This window comes from Arachis hypogaea, chromosome 17 (genome assembly GCF_003086295.3).
Source record: "Arachis hypogaea cultivar Tifrunner chromosome 17, arahy.Tifrunner.gnm2.J5K5, whole genome shotgun sequence".
NCBI classification, from domain to species: Eukaryota; Viridiplantae; Streptophyta; class Magnoliopsida; order Fabales; family Fabaceae; genus Arachis; species Arachis hypogaea.
Genome location: NC_092052.1, coordinates 42,209,864 through 42,228,217, shown reverse-complemented (window position 1 = coordinate 42,228,217; position 18,354 = coordinate 42,209,864). Strand labels below are relative to the sequence as shown.

At 31.8% G+C, this 18,354-nt stretch overlaps 1 protein-coding gene across 20 annotated transcripts; it reads left to right on the top strand.

The window, feature by feature from the left end:
• The first annotated feature begins 741 nt into the window (after positions 1 to 741).
• LOC112765992 (uncharacterized) lies at positions 742 to 6,319 on the top strand. Of its 20 annotated transcripts, none has more exons than XR_011875187.1 (12): positions 742 to 889; positions 980 to 1,043; positions 1,128 to 1,204; positions 2,057 to 2,173; positions 2,624 to 2,759; positions 3,803 to 3,906; positions 4,202 to 4,317; positions 4,588 to 4,622; positions 4,712 to 4,779; positions 4,898 to 5,022; positions 5,473 to 5,619; positions 5,888 to 6,319. XR_011875187.1 is itself a non-coding variant. In XM_072222790.1 (11 exons), the coding sequence occupies exons 7-11, from the start codon at positions 4,305 to 4,307 to the stop codon at positions 5,484 to 5,486; spliced, it is 258 nt and encodes an 85-aa protein (XP_072078891.1). In that variant the 5' UTR covers positions 742 to 889; positions 980 to 1,043; positions 1,128 to 1,204; positions 2,057 to 2,173; positions 2,624 to 2,759; positions 3,803 to 3,906; positions 4,202 to 4,304; the 3' UTR covers positions 5,487 to 6,319. The 20 variants fall into 20 exon arrangements, 8 of the variants coding, with proteins under 8 accessions (XP_072078891.1, XP_072078892.1, XP_072078894.1 ...); XR_011875179.1 differs by having other exon boundaries at positions 4,585 to 4,622; XR_011875188.1 differs by lacking the exon at positions 3,803 to 3,906.
• The last annotated feature ends 12,035 nt before the right edge of the window (positions 6,320 to 18,354 follow it).

Genomic DNA, 18,354 nt, shown 5'->3' with positions numbered 1-18,354 from the left:
GCATATGTGTCTAATGGATAAAGTCACGTACATTCTGACAACTAGTAATTATCACAAAGGTGGACGCTATAGTACGCTAACAATTGAAAAAATAGTACAAACTCTGTGAATATTTCCACTAACAATTTCAACCAAGCACTGGACAAGAGAGATGCAACCGCTACTCTTGCCAGGCATACACTAAAGGCGTACATTCTGAAATCTTAATGTTTCTAACCCCTTTTTTTAGTGTTAAACTTTTAATACATTGTTTCATTTTCAATGTGGGATCCTTTTGTTTCCAGTCTTTTAATAAATTTTCGTTTTTCCCTTCTCTTACTTTATGATGCAATCTTATTATAAATCTTTAATTTTCTAAGGGGACACTTGTGTCGTTAATCTTTTAATAAATTATCATTGTGTCCTTTAATCTTTTCTTAAAAAACTTTTATGCCTCTTTCCTTCATAATTTTCTTTTTGTTTCTATTGTATTTATAATATGTCCATCTTACCCTTATTATTCAATTCTTACTATCTTAACCTCACATTTTTGTCAAATAACTATTTTACACTACACAAAAAAGGGTTAAAATGGCATTGATATTAAGGCGGTTTTAAAGAACCGCCATAATATCGAAACATTATGGCAATTTTTACTGCTGCCATAATTGGTTTTATATATTTTGGCAGTTCTGGTGATTATGGCGGTTTTGAACTGCCGTTTTTACACGCATATAAAAAGAAAGAAATTGTAATCCCTAGGCTCATTCAACGCCGCTCTTCCTTTTAGCTAGGGCTTCTCCTCTCTGAACATACGACGCTCTCATCTCTTCCGTGTTAAGAAGCTCTCCAACCACGCCGTTCTTCCTTCTAGGGCTTCTCTTCTCTCCGGCGGTTACGATCTCTCCAGGTACCTCTCCCTCTCAAGTTAAACTGAAACCGAAACTGAAACTGAAACTGAAATGCTGTTTTATTTTGTTTTTTCTTTTGTGCTGTGGAGACGAAGATTCCGGCGAGAGGCAAGGCTCTAGTGGCTACTGACCTCAGCATTTTGATTCCAGAAGGCACCGATTTCTTTGTTTTTGTTTGGGTTAGGGTTTCAAAATTGCTTTTGGTGCTGATTTTTGGGATTTTTTGTTTCTCTGCAGCTCTATTAGGGATTTTTGGGTCTTCCGTTGAAGCATTGGATTAACGTTGGTGCGGGGGTGATTGACGACGATCTCAGGTCTTCTTTCGTAACTTTACCCCCCTCCTCTCTCTTTCTCTCTCTGAACTCAGATCTTCTATTGCTTACTTCTATTAAGGTGTTTCTCTGATCTCTGATCTCAGATCTCAGATCTCAGAAAAAACTGCTCCAATCTCAATTTCTCTATTTGCCTTTTTGGTTCTTTTTTGGTTCTTTTAAGCAAAGCTATAAATGAGTAATCTCTGTAGTTGTTTAGCTCTGCTGCCCTTGCTCTGTTCAATGTTTTTTGCATTAACTGAACCCTTGAATAAACCATGCTATATATGCTATATATGCTTTATTGAATAAACTTCCAGTGGTTTTTGTTTCGAATGGGACCGAAAGAAAGTGAAGAGGTTTCAAAGAGTATTGCGGTCCAATCACATTGAATGTAGAAAATTAGTTGACTCAGCTCAAAACAGATTAGTTAGAACAAAATTGATTATGGATGGTTGTGGTTTATATGTAAAAGAAGATTTTTTTTCTTTGAGAAAAAATTCACCACTTTTTTGTTATTTTGATGTGTGTATTGGACACTGGTTGAGCTGTTTCTTTGATTTTGGACTTGCTTCTTAGGCACTTGGAACCATTTTGTTTTGCAGATTGAGAACTAGTTTATGAGGCAATAACTGAACTATGTTTGCTCTGTTTTGCTTGCTTCTATTTGGTTCTCTTTATTTCTCAAGCAAAAGGAAGCAATTCAAGTAGTGTAAAGGTGTTATTCAAATTGTGTGTGTTTTTTCTTCTGAAGTTGATATGTTTTGCTACTCAATTTTGTCATAAGTTGTTGAAATATGAGTGATTATGTTGCAGTTTGTGTAGTATATTCTGATGGTGAGTTAGTCATGATAGGTCTTGGCATGCCTTCGCTCGCTTATCCGAAAATGCACTTATCAAAACTTTGCCAGCAATGAGCTTGTGAAATTGTTTCCTCCTAATCTTCCACTAGACTTACAGCAAGGTTTGCAGGTTTGCAGTTCATCACTTTTTTTCTCTTTGGTTCAACATCTGCATTTTGTTATCGTCAATTTATGTCTTAATGGTGTTTTGTACCGTCCTACAGCAATGTTTTGATCATGTCAATTTTTTGTTGTTGTTCTCCTATTACTGAGTTGTTATGGAAAACAATCCTAATATCCAGGTATTGATCTTATTAATCCACCGAAAAATAGAATATCAATTTTGTTCCTTTGTTCTTGTCAGGTTTGAAATTCATCACTTTTTTACTCTTTGGTTCAACCTCTGCATTTTGTTCCTTTGTTTTTCTTAATTTGATTCCTTAATGCCTCTGTTCTGTTATGGAGCTATGACCTGTTACTTTCCTAAGAACTTCAATCACTCTTCCTAATCTTTTTTTGTGTCTTAGATTTTCTGTTCTGTGTAACTGATAATGAACTTCATTTTATGATCTCCTTTCAGATTGATCAATCCTGTAGTTGTATCCCCCACTATTGCTGCTGTTGGACTTTCATTTTTCAGGAATGGTTTCCCAATAGTTGGTACATGTCTTGAGATTGGTGCAGTACAGATATTAGTAGTGGTTGTTTTTCCTCTTGTAAGTTGTTGAGTTCATCTTAAATTTTTATATCATTATTTTATTATTCGTTCAGAATTCCTGTGTGTATGTTCATTGTATTGTTTGTGTATTTTGCTAACACATGATGCATGTTTGCTATTCTAAACATGATGCATGTTTGCTATTTCTGCTGCTGTTCTCATTCACTAAGAGAGGAAGAGGGTTTAGGACTGTGGAGTGTGTCACTGCTCATTCTGGCTCTCCTGAAAGAAAGACTTGAAATGATTAAACACTGAATATTTGTAAAGGAATTCAGAAATCGTTATGGTTGTCCTTTGATATTATTTTTGAGGTCATTTTTTCAATAATTCAAATACAGAGAGAGAAAATACTTATTAATAAATGAACATTATTAAGACTAAGAGACTTGTCTTTATCCTAATAATATAAAGGAGAATTAGAGTCCTAGACAAAACTACCGTCAAAAAACTAAAAAGAAAACTAAAAGTGAAGGATAATATAATGGAAATTTGGTGCACTAATACTTGGCACTTTTTTTTTCTTTTTATTGTTTATTAGTAGTATTATTTTTCGGCCTTTAGAACATGGTGGAAGATATTGTATAATCCTAAATAAACACGACAATGCAAGAAATTAGAAAGTAGAGAGATTCGTTAATTTTTATTGCTAGTTGCTCTCATCATGATATGCTTTTCATGAGATTAACATTTATAATTTGTTAATTTTTTCCTTTTGTGTCCACTAGTATTAGCTTTTCCTAATAATCAAGTTACCAATTTTATTTGTTCACTGCTATTAATCATCACTGTATCTATGAGTTCCTAATTAAATTAGATATTTCACTAGCCGACACTATTTATGAATAATAATTTATCAAACTTAAAGGGAATAAGTTGAGGTTAGTAGGCATTCACTTCACTAGTTATCTACAAAAATAATGAGAAGGTTAACTAGCAGTCTTAGTAAGGATATTATTTCTAATATTATTTGTTATCTGCCTCTGCGCTGAAATCTTAACCACTTGTTCCATAAAATTGATCATCTTATGTTACTTTTTGCAGGGATCTTGATAACTCTAATCTATCTGAAAATTTGGTATCTAAACTTGAATGATAATGTTCTGTTATAACTAAATTTTGGGTTTTATTTTGTCCTTCTCTGTGAGGTAATGTAGGCCATAATTTCTTCTTCTTTTAATTATCTTTCTCTTTTCTAAAATTTAAATGCCACAAGTAGTACAGAGGCAACAATAAATATATATTGCTGCTATCTATAAGATGCAAACTAAGCAATCAGAGTTAGTAAACCATATTCAATTCTTAAAAACATTTAGTAATATTATATAGGATAAACAATTCTTAGAAATTTTATTATAGGAGATTGTAATAGCAGTTTTAGGATTGTACTATGAAATTGTAACACAGCTTGATTCTTATTTCTTTTTGCTTTTGATGCTGCAGTCCATGAAAGGATACTTAGGACATATGATGACTTTGTCTGGCCTGTTGATACTTCATTCATTGGTTGCTTCATTATTGATGTTGAATCTCTTCACTTGAAGATATGCCCTCTGAATGTGAGTTCCTATCCCTGAATAGTTTAACAATATTTGATATTGAAGTAGTTAAACAATATTTGATATTGGAGTTCCTGTTCCTGTAGTTTCTCTTCCATATACCCCTGGATGGTTACTAATTAAGTAGAATGATTCAACTCCCAAAATAAAATTCTAATCATATTTATTTTGGATATTTGATTGTCTCTTTATAGAAATGCTATGGATTCCTTCACTTTATTTGTAAAAGTTGCCTAAATTTATTTGTTTTTACACTGCTTGCGGTAGTAGGATCTTTACTTGGCTCGGTACTCTATTTTGTTGAGGTAATAATTTCACTACTTGAGGCAATTGTTTCCACTGATGGAAGACAAGAAGAACCTTACTTCACCTGATTTCTGAAAAGAACCCTTAGGAAAACTTGCAAGAGTCTTGGTCTTTGGTTTTCAGGTGGATGGACTTAAGTGATTGGTTGTCATACAGGTACTTACTTATGTATTTATCTATTTATTTATTTATTTTGTTATTCTTGATGTTCAATGTCATTCTATGTTGGAGTCAAGTGTTGCTTAGCCTTGATTTATTTCTGGTACCTTTTTAGGGCAACTGGAGATGATACTCGCAGTTTGTCCACCACAGCTTGCAAATGGACATATCTTGGTCATGCTCACATGCAGCATATCAATGATAAAGACTCCTGGGATATGGCTATGCTTTTTGGATCATGTATGAACTAAAAATTTTGAATCTTAAATTCTAATTAGAAATTCTAAATTATAAACTTTAATCTAAATAATTGATATAAAATATAATCTGATAAGATGCTCATTGAAGAAGTTCAGAGGCTGAGAGCTGAGGTAACTTTTGTTTCAATGTTCTACATGCTGCATTTGTGACAAAGAAACAGTTAATTATCCTGTTGAGATTTCTATAAATGAATATATTCCTGTATGTATCTCCAGCATTCAACTATAATTCAAATTTGTAAAATTTGTTTTTGCATTTTCCGTTAGGATAACTGGTCAACATTTAGCCCTTTAGGTTGCTTCATTTCATTCCTCTCATTCTGATTTTCCTATATCTGAGTAGCAAATTAACCAGTGCTGTTCACTTGCGTATTTAAAAAATATCTGACTGTGCATTTAATGTGTTCTCTTATGCATGTTCTTTTGATAGTTAAAGAGACTTGAAGAACAGTGTGAACTCAAAAACCATAAGATACAAGAGTGCCAACAGAAAATTGAGGAGAGTTGGTTTGTAGCAAAGGAGGAAGCTGCTAAGTCCAAAGCAGCAAAAGAGGTCATAAAAGCTTTGGCTGTAAAGGTAAGTTTTCTTATATTGTTTTTGTTTTGCTCATTTACACAAAGGCTTCCGTACAAGAAACATATGTTGTAGTAGTCCTTATGATATGGTCTTAACATTATATTAATTATCACCACTGCAGCTTCATACAATATCAGTAAGGTATTTGAATTGTTTTGAATATAAAGGATAAAATCATTCTGATTTAAGAAGCAGTATTCTCTTCATCTTATAATAACTGTTTTGAATTGCATTTGTAATCTAATGCAACCATTTCAATAAGAACCAGCTTTCAGGAGAGGTTTCTACAAATCTTTGTAAGATATGAGTTTGGATAATGAAGTTGGAGTGTTGGAGCAAGAAACAAAGATGTTGGAGCAAGTTCCCGGGATGAAACTCACAGAAGAGACCAAGAAACCAAGGCAGGCTTGTTTTAAAGTTAATTACAAAAGGAGAAAACTTTTGGCCTCCAAATCTTATTCATCAACACTTAGCTAAGTTACTTGTCTTGTATATTCATATTCTAAGTAGTAAAAACAGCACTTATTAGATGGTTTAAATACATTATTAGATATTAACATAGTTTAGGAAACTGGATGGTAGATTTGACTGATTAGTGTTTATTGCAATGCTTGTATTTTAGTAAGTTTAGTAAGACAAGGTTTTGTACAGGAGTTATTACTTTTGATTTTCAATAATAAAAAATTATATATTGTATTAATATTTTGTTTATGAGTTATATAATATTTCATTTATGGATTATGATTTTTTCCTATTGTGAAATTTTAATCACAATTATTTATTTAACGCGATAAAAATGACGGTAAAAATTATTTTTTAAACAATAAAAAAATGTCAGTCAGGGTAAAACGGCGGTTCAAAAATGTCATTTTAACCAACCAAAACGCTACTGTTAGGGTAAAAATAGCGGTTCAAAAATGTCGTTTTAACCAACCAAAATGCCACTCTGTCAGGGTAATAATGGCGGTTCAAACTGCCATTTTAACCTATCCAAAAACTGCCATTTTAACCCTGGAAATAACAGCGGTTTGAACTGTCGTTTTAACCAACCAAAACGTCAATCTGTTAGGGTAATAATGGCGGTTCAAACCGCTGTTTTAACCTATCAAAGAACCGCCATTTTAACCTTGGAAATAACGGCAGTTTGAACTGCCGTTTTAACCTATTCAAAAACCGCCGTTTTAACTCAGGGAATTGTGGCGGTTTTCAGAAAACCGCCGCAATAACCAGAATGGCACCCAGAATTCTGGCGTTTCTTAGGGTGCCATTTTCGGTAATAATGGCGGTTATAACCGCCGTAATTACCTTAAAAAACCGCCATTTTAACCCTTTTTTTGTAGTATTACCTTAAAACTTCACGATTACTCTCTTAATATTATATTTTACACAAAATATCCATTTTATCCTTAATATTTCAACTTTTTACTATTTTAATATTATATTTTTATTAGAATGACTATTTTATTCTTAGTATTTTTATTTTTATTTTTATTATTTAAATTTTATATTTTATCAAAATAATAATTTTATCCTTTTTAGTTAAAATTATCATTTTACCCTTTTTTTAATTTTTATCATAGTATTTTATTATATTTATAATTTTATCCCTAATTTTACCAAAAATATTATTTATTTCCAAATACCAAAATTTTATCTTAATTATATTTTTTAGCCCAAATCTTTTGTTATTTATATTTTTAGCTCATTTTTTACTCTAATTTTACATATTGCTCATATTTGGTGCATCATACATTTCATAGACTTCAATCTTGAGTTTATGATACTTTTAGACTTTTTTACTCACTTTTTTTTTCAATCTTCAATCTTTTACATAGTTAACTTCAATAATCATCACCTTATGAATTATTTACTTGATTTTCAACTTTTATAAAATTATAATTTAGTCTCAAGAGGCTTTTAACTTTTGGCCATCATTAACACATGTATATCCATTCAAAATTCATATCAAACACTTATAAATCATATCAATAACTTATTCATCAACATAGACATTCATAAACATCAAATATATATCATCAACTAATCGTCACACGTCAAATATGAACTTATAAATATTTATGAGATATTCTAAATTATCCTAACCTTTATTTTCTTTATCATCTTTTTAAGTTATTTTTTTTGTCCTTATGATCACTAAAAGACTTTTCTTTGAAGCTTGAAATCTTGTTGTGTGAATCCTTAAGAATTCTAAAACATGATTCATGAAATAGAAGACATCATCAAAAATAATTTCTTGCTTTTTAAAAAGACATGGCCGAATTTTAAGGAAGAGAAAGAGAAGGCTTTGCTTCACAAATCTTCAGAAATTTGAGATGAGAGTGAAGAAAGGATGAGAGAAGATGATTAATAGGGTTGATTCTTGGATATAAGTGCTTGGTTCATTAAAAATTAAATGATAAGAATGGATGAACATATGAACACTTATCTCTTTTTTTTCATCTTCTCCCCAATGTTATTTCTTTCTTTCTTTCTCTTTTTTTTTCCCTTAGTTAAATTAGTAACTATTTTTAATAACGGTAAGATGATAATGGTGAAAGAAAAGATGGATCATTTTTTTTTTTTTTGTGATATAAAAAATCTGTAATTTTGTTGGATCAATTCTTAGAAAATCTCCAATCAAACCATTTATATTTACTTCAACAAAAGAAGCACCGGATTCTTCTATTGAAAAATTTTTTTATCTCGATCCCAATTTAATACTAAACAAGTTCGAACTAATTAAATATTTATGTCAGAAATTTTACGAATTAATTTTTTATTTTTATAAAAAATATAATTGAAAACTTTAAGCTTCAAATTTTTATGTCCCTTTCAAAACCTCGAAAATTAGACAAATTCCTTTTTCTTAAGAACACATACAAGATTCGTCACCACAATAAAGTAACGGCCATTTAACTATTTTTAATAAAGGTGAGATGATAATAGTAAAAGAAAAGAAAGAGAGAGTGACGTTTAAAAGATATATATATATATAAGGGTGAAGATAATTATCCTTTTTTCATCCTTTTTATTTACTTATTTTTCAAGTAGTAATGATCCAAAAAGTTAATCATATGAGGGTAAAAAGAAAGAAAGATAATGTTGGTTTTCATGGAGTGATAAGGATGAGTATTAAAATTTTTGTTTATCATTTTCTTTCTCTTGATATTATCTTTTCTTTTTACTTGATCACCAAGTAAGATTGTTTAACATGTGAAAAAAAATGACGAAGAGAGAAGTTGTGGAAGTAAGGAGAATATTAGATAAAATTTGAGGGTTATCTTTCTTTTATTTTATGTACAATCATCGTACATATTTTCAAGTTAATTTATCATGTGGTAAATTAATTTGTGTTTGAGAAAAAATTGGAAAAAGAGAATGAAGGTAAGAATGGAGAATTGTGTGGTTATGATTAATTTTTAGAGGATAATTATTAAAAGTGGTTATTATTTGATCATTTATTTTTAGTGTATTACTTTAGAAAAATAATTATACTAGTATGAGTGATATTGGTTATATATTATCTCAGCTCTAAAATATTTCTAAATTATTTCAGTAAAGTTAAATGATTCCAAGAATATCATAAAAGTTTCTTATCATTTGATATTGAATCTGATAAGTAAATGTTATCGTTAAAAAAAATATTTTTTGTCTTGTATGAAAATTAATATTTAATTAATTTTTTTTTTTTTAATATGGATCTGCCTCGTCAAAACGAAATGAACTGATTCTGGAATTTTGCAAATTCTCATCACAGAAATTCCAAAAAGATCGTTTTATATCTTTGTTATTTCAAGATTCAAATAAAAAATCTCTTGGTTAAAACATTCAATATTTATCATTTCAACTAACATCATATATTTGTTATTTTATACATATTAGTTTATAAAAGGTTTAATTATTCTGCTGATCTTTATAGTTTTTTAAAATTTTTAATTAGGTCCTTATACTTTTTTTTCTTTTAATTGAGTTCTTGCACTAATTTTTTTTTAATTGGGTCCTTATACTTTTTTTTTCCTTTATTTAGGTCTCTATACTAATTTTTTTTTTTAGTTAGGTCCTTGTAAAATTAAGCCAATTACTACTAAAAGAGACTTAGTTGAAAAAAAAATTTGGTGCAAGAGACCTAATTAAAAAAAATATATATATAAAAACCTAATTGAAAATTTTACGAAACTATAGGAACCAACAGAGTAATTAAATCTTTATAAAAAGATGCATTAATAAATGTTAGTTTTATGATATTTTAGATTGAATTTTGGTAATTAACAAATCTAAATGTAATTTAATAATTTTATTAATTACTATCTAATATTTGTCAAGTGTGCATTTGTACTGAAAATTTTTTTTTTAAGTAGTATAAGCAAATTAAGTGAATTTTAAACTTGAGAATAATTAGAAATTGAATTTGAATAATCTTTTTATCTTAGAAGTTTGCCTTCACGAGATAACCTATCTCAAAAAATATTGTCCATGTTCCATAAGAAGAAAAGAGCTAACGACATGAAAGCGTTTACCTCAAAAAGACTTTAAGCGACACGCATTTTGACTAACAGTTCAAAATGAGCGTGTCTAACAAAGTTAGACCTTTTTAAAAATTTAGATTTTTTCTTACCACCTATAAAATATAGTAAAAAGCTACATTAAAAGGTAATGACGCAGATAAAAAAAAATTAAACATGTTTGTACACATTTTAAAGAACATTAAGACAAAGACAGAAGAGAGATTTTCAATGAATCTTTAATGCACCATGTCCTATATTTTAATTCCAAGTTCTAGAAGAATGAAGAAGTTAGAATGCTGAAATGAAATGCTGCAGAATTTTCTCTAAGCTTTTTTCTTGTTTTTTTATTCTTTTGTAACTCTTATTTCTTAAAAAGAAATTTTAAAGTTGTAATCTAAGTAGTTTACCTTTTGTATCTTAGTCTATATTACACACATGTAAATCTAAGAATGGATTGTGTTCATTTCATAATATTTTTGAACTAACTTAGAACTTACTTAAAACCAAGATAGGGTTTTGAACAGAGTTAGTTGGTATTTTTTTAGACTTTTCAATATTCTTATATAAACACTATGAATTTTTGTACTTCACATATCTTTCTTTAAATAGATCGAGTAGTAATCTCTAGTTTTAAAAAGGTTTAAAAAAAATATGTAAAGTTCTTAGATTAGTGAGATATCTTATTTGTGCTCTAACATTTTTTGTAACAATCTCCTTTCACTCCTTCTAGAAACAAAATTAAATTCAAAATTTAAAAATCACTTAAGAGATAGGCTTAGAATTTTGAATTTTATGGATAGGAATCTAGTAACACCCTCTTTTGAAATTAAAATTTATCCCAACCACCATATCTCCAAATGTATATAAATAGGAGTGCACTTATAGATAGAAAATCACTCCTCTCAAACACTAATCATCTCCCTTCTCTCTCTACAAAAAAATATATTCTGCGTGCAAACACAAGAGACAAGCTCAAAGAAGCGTTAGGAAAAGAGTAGGAAATTATGCTTTTCTTACTTTTATATTGGCATGTAGTATGCTCTATTTTATTTCCTTCCATCCATGTATGGCTACCATCTTTCATGTATCTTATGACATTAATTATTCTTTACTCATCTTTCATCCACATTGATCATGATTATCTATTATGTCAATCATGCCCTCTTGATCCATTAATATGTCTCCCATATTTTCTATGTGCATTTACATGACCTTTTAATTATTATTTCTTTAATGTTGAGAGTACATGCCCCCTTTATAATGTTTTATTTAATTATTTAACATACCCTAATTTTACTATGTGCCTTTACATGACATTTGATACCATTATATTATTATTATCCCTTTAATATTGAGAGTACATGCTCTTTTTTTATGTCTTGTTCAATGTCCATATTCTAAATGACCTCTTATATCATTATGTTATTATTACTCCTTTAATTTAAAGTCAATGGTACATGCTTTTTATAATATCTTATTCAAGTATTTAATATACCCCATTCTTACTATACGCACTTAGATTATATTTTTACATTATATCATTAATATCTTCTTAGGGTCAAGAGTACATGTTTCCTTATAATTGTTTTATTCAACTAATTAATATCCCTTATTTTATTACGTGGAATTATATTGACTTTTATACCATTGGATTACTAATATTTCTTTGAGTTAATAGTACATGTTCCCTTATAACTATTTCATTCAACTATTTAAAATATCCTATTCTTTTTTATATAATGTACATTTATATGATATTTTATACATTATATTATTAATATCCCTCTAGAGTCGAGAGTATCTACTTTCTTATAACATCTTATTCAACATGCTCATTTTATCATGGTATATGTTCCCCCCTCTTGCATGATCTATTCTTGCATAAATCTCTTCTTGTGTATGCCTAAACAACCTTAATTGTAAATTGAACTGAGGAAATGATCATTCGGTAAGGGAAGGTGACCCCCAAAGACAAGATATCGAGATGATCCCTCGGTAAGGGAGGGTGATCGAACGAGATGATCCTTCGATAAGGGAAGGTGATCGCCAAAACGTTTGGGATAAGAACCGTAAGAGAAGGGGACTCCCACTTTTTATACCGGTTTGAGCTCAATACCTTCCATGAAAGTTATAAGTTAAGAAAGGAGAAAGTATAAATGAAAGTTTGATTTTTATGTTTTTTTAAAGATTTATTTATGATTATGTTGATGTTACATAAAGATGTTATCCTTCTACTTTTTTTTATGTTCTTTCCTTTTTACCTATATGTTTTATGAGAGGTTCATATTACATGCCATATCGTACGACCTTTTTTAAAATCTCGCACGTGGGTTAGAGATAGATATGGAGGTGTTGCATAGCACTCCTACTGAGACTTTAAGTTCTCATCCCTTTTCTTTTTTCATACTGTCTCCAGAGGAACATGGCACTACGGATAGAGACGACGCAGTGCCCTCCGAAGGTAACTTCTATATATGACCCCTCGAAGCACGCGTGAGTAGTTACGACTACTACTACCGTGCTCCAAACTATTTACTTAGGTCGAGAGTTCGTGGAAGGAAAACCCCAGCTGCCCGTCGAGTCTTAGTTAATCCCACACAACGGAACCAGATCTTCATTGCGCGAAAAGGTATTGGAGGAAAAACACTGGCACCTCGATTCGTGAATAACTGAAGGGTCCTGATCAAGGATAAGATAGGACACAAGTATGTGAGCCTCTTCAACGAAATTAGTTAGGACGTATTAGTTTTTTTTTCTTTTGTTATAATTACCTCTAAGCATTTTATTTTGAATCGTACTCATGGGAAAGTTGTTATTTCATATTTATATTCAATTCCATCGTTTTAGTGCTACTCGTTTTCCTCTTCACGCGCACTTCCTCCTTTCTTGCATAACGATTAAGTTCATCCTCTTTTTCTACCGAGTGTGGCACCTTATTTAAAGACCTTCAAAGATAGAATTTAACTTAGGGTGTTACATTATTGGTATCAGAGCAAAGTCGATCCTAGGAATCCTATCTTAGGAGGTATGACTAATAAAATTTCTCCCTATGGTTATCCTTGAATAGGAAACCTATGGCAAGTCGTGGATGCCCACGTGGCTCGGGCTCGAGCTCCTCAAACTTAGCAAAGAACATGAAGGAGATTGCCAAGGCAATGAAGGAACAGGCCCAAGCCACCACTCTGATGGCCCACAACTGTCCACTGGGGATAGGGATTCCAATCTTCCCAGGCTGGAGGTGGGGCAGACCCGTACAACCTTTGCTGACTTCAAGAAGATTGGTCCACCTGAGTTTTGTGGAGTCCTCGACCCTGATACAGCAGAAGAATGGCTGGCAAAAATGGAAAAGGTATTCACAATTTTTTCATGCACTAAGGAGCAGCAAGTGAGCTACGCTAACTTCATGCTCAAAGCTGATGCCGAGTTCTGGTGGGATTGAGCAAGACAATTGTTGGAGGATGCTGGAACAGATATCAGTTGGGTCACCTTCAAAGAAGCTTTCTACAAGAAGTACTTTCTCCTTTCGGTTCGAGAGTCCAAGGAGATAGAGTTCCTTTAACTATTCTAGATGATACTGGTGCTTCTCACTCGTTCATATCTCTCTCCGCTACTAGTAAGATTAGCTTACCCATATCCAAATTACCATGCATCTTACTAATGATCTTTATTGACCAATTTAGGATGTAGAATTTGGGGACAAATTCTTTTTTTATGAGGGTGGTAATGTAACAACCTCCCTTCACCCCTTCTAGAAACAAAATTAAATTCGAAATTTGAAAATCAGTTAAGAGATAGGCTTAGAATTTTGAATTTTATGGATTAGAATCTAGTAACCACCCTCCTTTGAAATTAAAATTTATCCCAACCACCCTATCCCCAAATATATATAAATAGGGGTGTACCTATAGGTAGAAAATCACTCATCTCAAACACTAATCCTCTCCCTTCTCTCTCTACAAAAAAATATATTCTGTGTGCAAACACAAGAGGCAAGCTCAAAGAAGCGTTAGGAAAAGAGTAGGGAATTATGCTTTTCTTACTTTTATGTTGGCATGTAGTATGCTCTATTTTATTTCCTTCCATCCATGCATGGCTACCATTTTTCATGTATCTTATGACATTAATTATTCTTTACTCATCTTTCATCCACATTGATCATGATTATCTATTATGTCAATCATGCCCTCTTGATCCATTAATATGTCTCCCATATTTTCTATGTGCATTTACATGACCTTTTAATTATTATTTCTTTAATGTTGAGAGTACATGCCCCTTTATAACATTTTATTTAATTATTTAACATACCCTAATTTTACTATGTGCCTTTACATGACATTTGATACCATTATATTATTATTATCCCTTTAATGTTGAGAGTACATGCTCTTTTTTTATGTCTTGTTCAATGTACCATATTCTATTATGTGCAACTAAATGACCTCTTATATTATTATGTTATTATTACTCCTTTAATTTAAGGTCAAGGGTACATGCTTTTTATAATATCTTATTCAAATATTTAATATACCATATTCTTACTATACGCACTTAGATTATATTTTTATAATCTTAGATTATATTTTTACATTATATCATTAATATCTTCTTAGGGTCAAGAGTACATGTTTCTTTATAATTGTTTTATTCAACTAATTAATATCCCCTATTTTATTACGTAGAATTATATTGACTTTTATACCATTTGGATTACTAATATTTCTTTGAGTTAAGAGTACATGTCCCCTTATAACTATTTCATTCAACTATTTAAAATATCCTATTCTTTTTTATATAATGTATATTTATATGATATTTTATTCATTATATTATTAATATCCCTCTAGGATCGAGAGTACATACTTTCTTATAACATCTTATTCAACATGCTCATTTTATCATGGTATATGTTCCCCCCTCTTGCATGATCTATTCTTGCATAAATCTCTTCTTGTGTATGCCTAAACAACCTTAATTGTAAATTGAACTGAGGGAATGATCCTTCGGTAAGGGAAGGTGACCTCCAAAGACAAGATATCGAGATGATCCCTCGGTAAGGGAGGGTGATCGAACGAGATGATCCTTCGGTAAGGGAAGGTGATCGCCAAAACGTTTGGGATAAGAACCTTCGGTAAGGAAATGGGACTCCCATTTTTTATACCGGTTTGAGCTCAATACCTTCCATGAAAGTTATAAGTTAAGAAAGGAGAAAGTATAAATGAAAGTTTGATTTTTATGTTTTTTTAAAGATTTATTTATGATTATGTTGATGTTACATAAAGATGTTATCCTTCTACTTTTTTTATGTTCTTTCCTTTTTACCTATATATTTTACGAGAGGTTCATATTACATGCCATATCATATGACCTTTTTTAAAATCCCGCACGTGGGCTGGAGATAGATATGGAGGTGTTTCATAGTCCTCCTACTGAGACTTTAAGTTCTCATCCCTTTTCTTTTTCCATACTGTCTCCAGAGGAACATAGCACCGCGGATAGAGACGATGCAGTGCCCTCCGAAGGTAACTTCTAAATATGACCCCTCGAAGCATGCGTGGGTAGTTACGACCACTACTACCGTACTCCAAACTATCTACTTAGGTCGAGAGTTCATGGAAAGAGAACCCCAGCTGCCCGTCGAGTCTTAGTTCATCCCACACAACGGAACCAGATCTTCATTGCGCGAAAAGGTGTTGGAAGAAAAACACTGGTACCTCGATTCGTGAATAACTGAAGGGTCCTGATCAAGGATAAGATAGGACACAAGTATGGAAGCCTCTTAGACGAAATTAGTTAGGACGTATTAGTTTCTTTTTATTTTGTTATAATTACCTCTAAGCTTTTTATTTTGAACCGTACTCATGGGAAAGTTGTTATTTCATATTTATATTCAATTCCATCATTTTATTGCTACTCGTTTTCCTCTTCACGCGCACTTCCTCCTTCCTTGCATAACGATTAAGTTCATCCTCCTTTTCTACCGAGTGTGGCACCTTATTTAAAGACCTTCAAAGATAGGATTTAACTTAGGGTGTTACATTTTTCACAGCATACAAGTTTTAAAATTTGAAAAACTTTTAAGTTCTTGTTTTAGATTTGAAAAGTTTAGAAACATAGTTCAACTCCTTTCTTGCGCATTTTTATCGATTTTAATAGGCACATTAGTTCCTATTAATACACTAGTTTGTTTCTCACAGTATCTCCTAACTCGACAGGCTAATGATTAATTTATCGTGGATCAAAGTTTCATTTAAAAGATTTGATGCTGGCTAATAGATTGCTACATGCACAAGGCATAATTTAAATCTTCACATTTTGTATAATCCCGCTATACATCTAAATATTGGATTTTTTTATTTTAATAAATAAAATAATTATAATAATTATTGAAATAAATAATTTAAAAAATATTTACCGAAATAAATACCCCTCTCTTGTAACACCCTGTTACCCTAAGCCTTACCTCTAGTCGTAAGACAAAGGTTAACAGAATGCCATGACAGTCCTAAAGCCTTTAATATATAATATATATTCAAGAATTTATATAACAAGAAGATCGATGAAGGATTAAAACTCGAAGTCACATAAAGCAGAATTACAAAATGCGAAGCGTTCACACACAATAACTAAACGCATAGAACAGAACAAGACATAATATATATATATATATATATATAAAACCTTGTAGATAACTCCAGGTAGGGGTGTTCATGGTTTGGTTAATCCAAAAACTAAACCAGTTTTTTGGTTAACCAAAAATATAGTCTTGGTTATTAACCAAATTGGTTTTACATTATAAATCTGGTTATTAACTGGTTAGTAAAATTTAAAACCGGTTTTTAACCGATTATTAAAATAAAAATCGATTTTTACATCAAAAAAACTAGTTTTTTTACTAAAAACCAATTTTTATACTTTAAAAACCGATTTTTCACCAAAAACTAGTTTTTATACCAAAAAATTGGTTTTTACAATTAAAAACCGGTTTTTACACAAAAATTAATTTTTTTACATACAAAAATCCAAATTTTAACCTTTTTTAAAATTGAATTTTTTTATTCTAAAAATTAATTTTTTTTCTTTCTAAATGATACGAGTAACATTTGTAAATAATGAAATCCCTTTCATTGCTTCGTTCCTTTTTCTTTCTTATCTCTTTTCAAAATTTTCTATAAATAATTTTTTCTAATGCAAAAAATTTTCTTTCTAAACGATACGAGTAACTTTTTCTTATCTCCTTCTCTCCATCTCTCTCCTTTTCTCTCCCCATCCTCTCCTCTCTTCCTTCTCTCTCTCTCCCCTTATCCTCTTTCTCCCCCTCCCTTCTCTTTGTCTTTCTCTCTCTCTCTCCCCTTCTCTCCCATTTCTCTCTCCCCCTCCTCTCTCTCTTATCCTCTCTTCTTTTTCTCTCTCTCTCCCATTTTTTTCTCTTCCCATCCTCTCTCTCCTCCTCTCTTCCTTTTCTCTCTCGCCCCATCCTCTCTATCTATCTCTCTATCTCTCTCTCTCTCTCTCTCTCTCCCCTTCCATTTCTTTCTCTCTATCCTTCTCTCCCTCTCTCTCTGTATCTCTCTCCTCTCTCTTCCTCTCTCTCCTTGCCCTCTTTCTCCCCCTTTTTCTCTCTCTCTTTCACTTCATCTCTCTTTTTATCTCTCCCCTTTTTCTCTCCTCCTCTCTTTCTCTTCTCTCTCCTCTCTCTCGCTTTGGAGAGAAGAGGAGAAAAGATAGAGGAGAGAGATAGAGAGTGAAAAAAGGCTGAGAGAGAAAGAGAAAAGAGAGAGTAGGGGAAGAAAGAGGAGAAGGAAAGAGAAGGAAGAGAGGAAGAGTAGGAGAGATAGGGAAGGGGGGAGAGAGAAAGAAGGAAAGGAAAGAGAGAGGAGCGAGAGAGAGAGAGAAAGAGAGAAAAGAAAAAGAGAGAGAGAGATAGAAAGAGAGGGGAGAGGGAGAGAGAGGAGGGAAAGGTGGAGAGAGAGAGAAAGAGAGAGAAAAGGGAAAAGAGAGGAGAAATGAGAGAGATAGGAGAGAGAGGATAGGAGAGAAGAGAGAGGAGAGAGAGAGGAGGAGGAGGAGGAGATAGAGGAGGGGAGAGAGAGAAGGGAGAGATGAGTAGAGAGAGGAAGGGGATAATAGAGAGAAAGAGAGAGAGAAGGAAAAAGAGAGGAGAAAGGAGAGAGATAGGAGAGATAGGGAAGGAGAGAGAAGAGAGAGGAGAGAGAGATAGAGGAAGAGG

Excerpts from the sequence above, each read along its gene's own strand:
- LOC112765992 (XM_072222793.1), top strand. Across the intron at positions 4,623-4,711 it reads CGGTACTCTATTTTGTTGAG|GAAAACTTGCAAGAGTCTTG; the intron begins GTAATAATTTCA and ends AAGAACCCTTAG. Across the intron at positions 4,780-4,897 it reads AGTGATTGGTTGTCATACAG|GGCAACTGGAGATGATACTC; the intron begins GTACTTACTTAT and ends GTACCTTTTTAG.